This window comes from Grus americana, chromosome 3, assembly GCF_028858705.1.
Source record: "Grus americana isolate bGruAme1 chromosome 3, bGruAme1.mat, whole genome shotgun sequence".
Classification (NCBI taxonomy): Eukaryota; Metazoa; Chordata; class Aves; order Gruiformes; family Gruidae; genus Grus; species Grus americana.
The window spans coordinates 112,907,988-112,910,331 of record NC_072854.1 but is presented as its reverse complement, the minus strand read 5'-3'; the positions used below and the strand labels follow the sequence as shown (position 1 = coordinate 112,910,331).

General features: G+C 67.4%; 1 protein-coding gene across 1 annotated transcript; it reads left to right on the top strand.

Moving 5' to 3' along the window:
- The first annotated feature begins 120 nt into the window (after window positions 1-120).
- On the top strand, window positions 121-1,741 carry MRPL2 (mitochondrial ribosomal protein L2). Its single transcript, XM_054820334.1, has 6 exons — window positions 121-391; window positions 484-625; window positions 702-817; window positions 907-1,017; window positions 1,338-1,411; window positions 1,496-1,741. The coding sequence occupies exons 1-6, from the start codon at window positions 136-138 to the stop codon at window positions 1,706-1,708; spliced, it is 912 nt and encodes a 303-aa protein (XP_054676309.1). The 5' UTR covers window positions 121-135; the 3' UTR covers window positions 1,709-1,741.
- The last annotated feature ends 603 nt before the right edge of the window (window positions 1,742-2,344 follow it).

The following is a 2,344-nucleotide window of genomic DNA, read 5'->3' as shown; positions in this document are numbered from 1 at the left end:
TGTCCGCTGGTCCGGCCCCGCCGGCAGGCGCGCGCCACCTAGCGGCGTCCCCGCCGGCCTCCAGCGGTGCGGCCCCGCCCCCCACTTCCGGCGGAGTCTCTGCCCCCCCCCCGTCTTGGCGCATGCGCGGCAGTGATGGCGGCGGGGTTGTGCCGCGCGTTCGGGGCGCTTCTGCTGTCGGCCGCGCCGCGCCGTGCCCGGCTCCCTGCCGTGCCCCACGGCCCGCCGCCCTGTCCCCCGCCCTGCCTGCCCGGGGGTGCGCTAGCGGCTGCCTGCCGCGAGCTGAGCGTCTCGGCGCCGCGCTGCACCACCGACCCCCTGTGGAAGTGCCGGGTCAAGTACACGGTGCGGCCCGTGGGCATGAAGAAGACGGGCGGCCGCGACCACACAGGTGGGCGAGCGGGCGGGCAGGGTCCTGCGGCAGGCGTCCGGGGCCGGCGGCCCGGGTACGGGCCCGCCTGCAGCCGCTCCCTTGTCCCGCAGGCCGCATCCGCGTACGGGGGATCGGCGGGGGACACAAGCGGCGGTACCGCATGATCGACTTCCAGCGGCTACGTTACGAGGAGGGAGCCCCGCGGCAGCCCTTCACTGAGAAGGTCATCAACGTCCGATACGACCCTTGCAGGCGAGTGCGGGGCACCGGCCCGGGGTGTCGGGCTGTGGTGAGCCCCGCCCCCGCCCACCGTGGGTTCCCCGTGCAGGTCGGCTGACATCGCCCTGGTGGCCGGCGGCAACCGAAAGCGCTGGATCATTGCCACGGAGAACATGCAGCCCGGGGACATCATCAAGAACTCCTCTCACATAGGCAGGATGGCAGGTGCATGCCAGGGCTGGGGGCGGCTGCGCTGGCCCTGCCAGGGGCTCGTCGGCTGCATCCTGCCCAACTCATCAGCTTCTGTCTTCCAGTGTCAGCCAACGAAGGGGACGCCTACCCGCTGGGGGCTCTGCCTGTGGGCACGCTGATCTGCAACCTGGAGAGCCACCCTGGGAAGGGAGCGCAGTACATCCGGGCGGCTGGTGCGTCTCTGGGCAGGGTCCCACCATCTGTAGCCGGGTTTGGCTTAGTGCAGAGGGAGAGGAGGGCAGGGGGGCACTGCTCTGAGTGGCCAGTGATTGGGAGTTTCTGTCCTCTCTTCTCACTGTGTTAAGGTGAGAGGTGAGGGCAAGCTCTGCCCCGTTGCTTCCTGGTGATGCCTTTGAGGTCCTGTCTTCAGGAAGAAGTGCTGCATGAAGGGTGGTTTTGGGGAGTTCCCAGCATGGGGATGTGCTCACCACAGGGTGGGATGCTTTGTCCTGCTGCTCAGGGCAGCTGCCTCCTCTCCTCTTGCCTGCTGCAGGGACTTGCGGGGTGCTGCTGAGGAAAGTGAATGGGACAGCCATCGTGCAGCTGCCCTCCAAGAGGCATATGCAGGTAGCCATACTGTCCCTGACCTGACCACCTGGGCACTCAGCTGTGTGTCCCCAGGTAGGCCTGCAGCTCTTCTCTGTCCCCTAGGTGCTGGAGACATGCGTGGCCACAGTGGGCCGTGTGTCCAACGTTGACCACAACAAACGGGTGATTGGGAAGGCGGGCCGGAACCGCTGGCTGGGCAAGCGCCCGCACACGGGCTTGTGGCATCGCAAGGGTGGCTGGGCTGGGCGCAAGATCAAGCCTCTCCCACCCATGAAGAGCTACGTCAACCTGCCGCGGGTCTCAGCACAGGAGTGATGCTGGGGGCCAATAAAATGTTCTCCTTGCCACTGCTGTCACGTTACTGCTGCCTTTTCTGTGTGGGGCCTCAGGGAGCGCTTTCCCCACTGGATGTGTTCAGCTGTGTTCACCTCCTGGCAGAATTTGGGCTGCCAGGAGAGATGAGTGCGGGACTGTGGGCTACCTTGGCTTGAGCATGGGGTGGGTGGGGGTCTCAGTGGGGTCCAGCAGACCTCTGCACAGTTGTGCCAAGCCTGACTGCGGGACAGCTGGGCTTTTCCCAACCCTCAGCTTGTGGGGCAGTGAAGGCAAGTGAGCAGCCCTGCAGTGAGGTGGGAAGGTGGCTACCAGCCAGGGCGACCTGCTGCACAGCTGGGGCGTGCTGACCTCGGCACCTCCCGGCCCCCCTCGTGCCCTTGATGCTCCCCAGCCCCCACTTCTGGCGCCGGCTGCGGCTGCCTCCTCTGCCCTCCTCATCCCGCGCTGCCCTATAGCCTGCTGCCCCTCCAAGTGCCATAGCGGCCACTCCAGCTCTCCCTGTGTCCCCAGCCCCATGCAGCCGCCGGTCCTGAACTCCCCCTCCTCCACGCTATTCCGACCTCCCCGGTACTACCCGCCCCAGTGCAGCCAGCTGCGGCCGGGGCCGCTGGCGGG

Excerpts from the sequence above, each read along its gene's own strand:
- MRPL2 (XM_054820334.1), top strand. The coding sequence starts at position 136 with ATGGCGGCGGGGTTGTGCCGCGCGTTCGGGGCGCTTCTGCTGTCGGCC. Across the intron at positions 392-483 it reads GGGCGGCCGCGACCACACAG|GCCGCATCCGCGTACGGGGG; the intron begins GTGGGCGAGCGG and ends CTTGTCCCGCAG. Across the intron at positions 1,018-1,337 it reads GCAGTACATCCGGGCGGCTG|GGACTTGCGGGGTGCTGCTG; the intron begins GTGCGTCTCTGG and ends TGCCTGCTGCAG.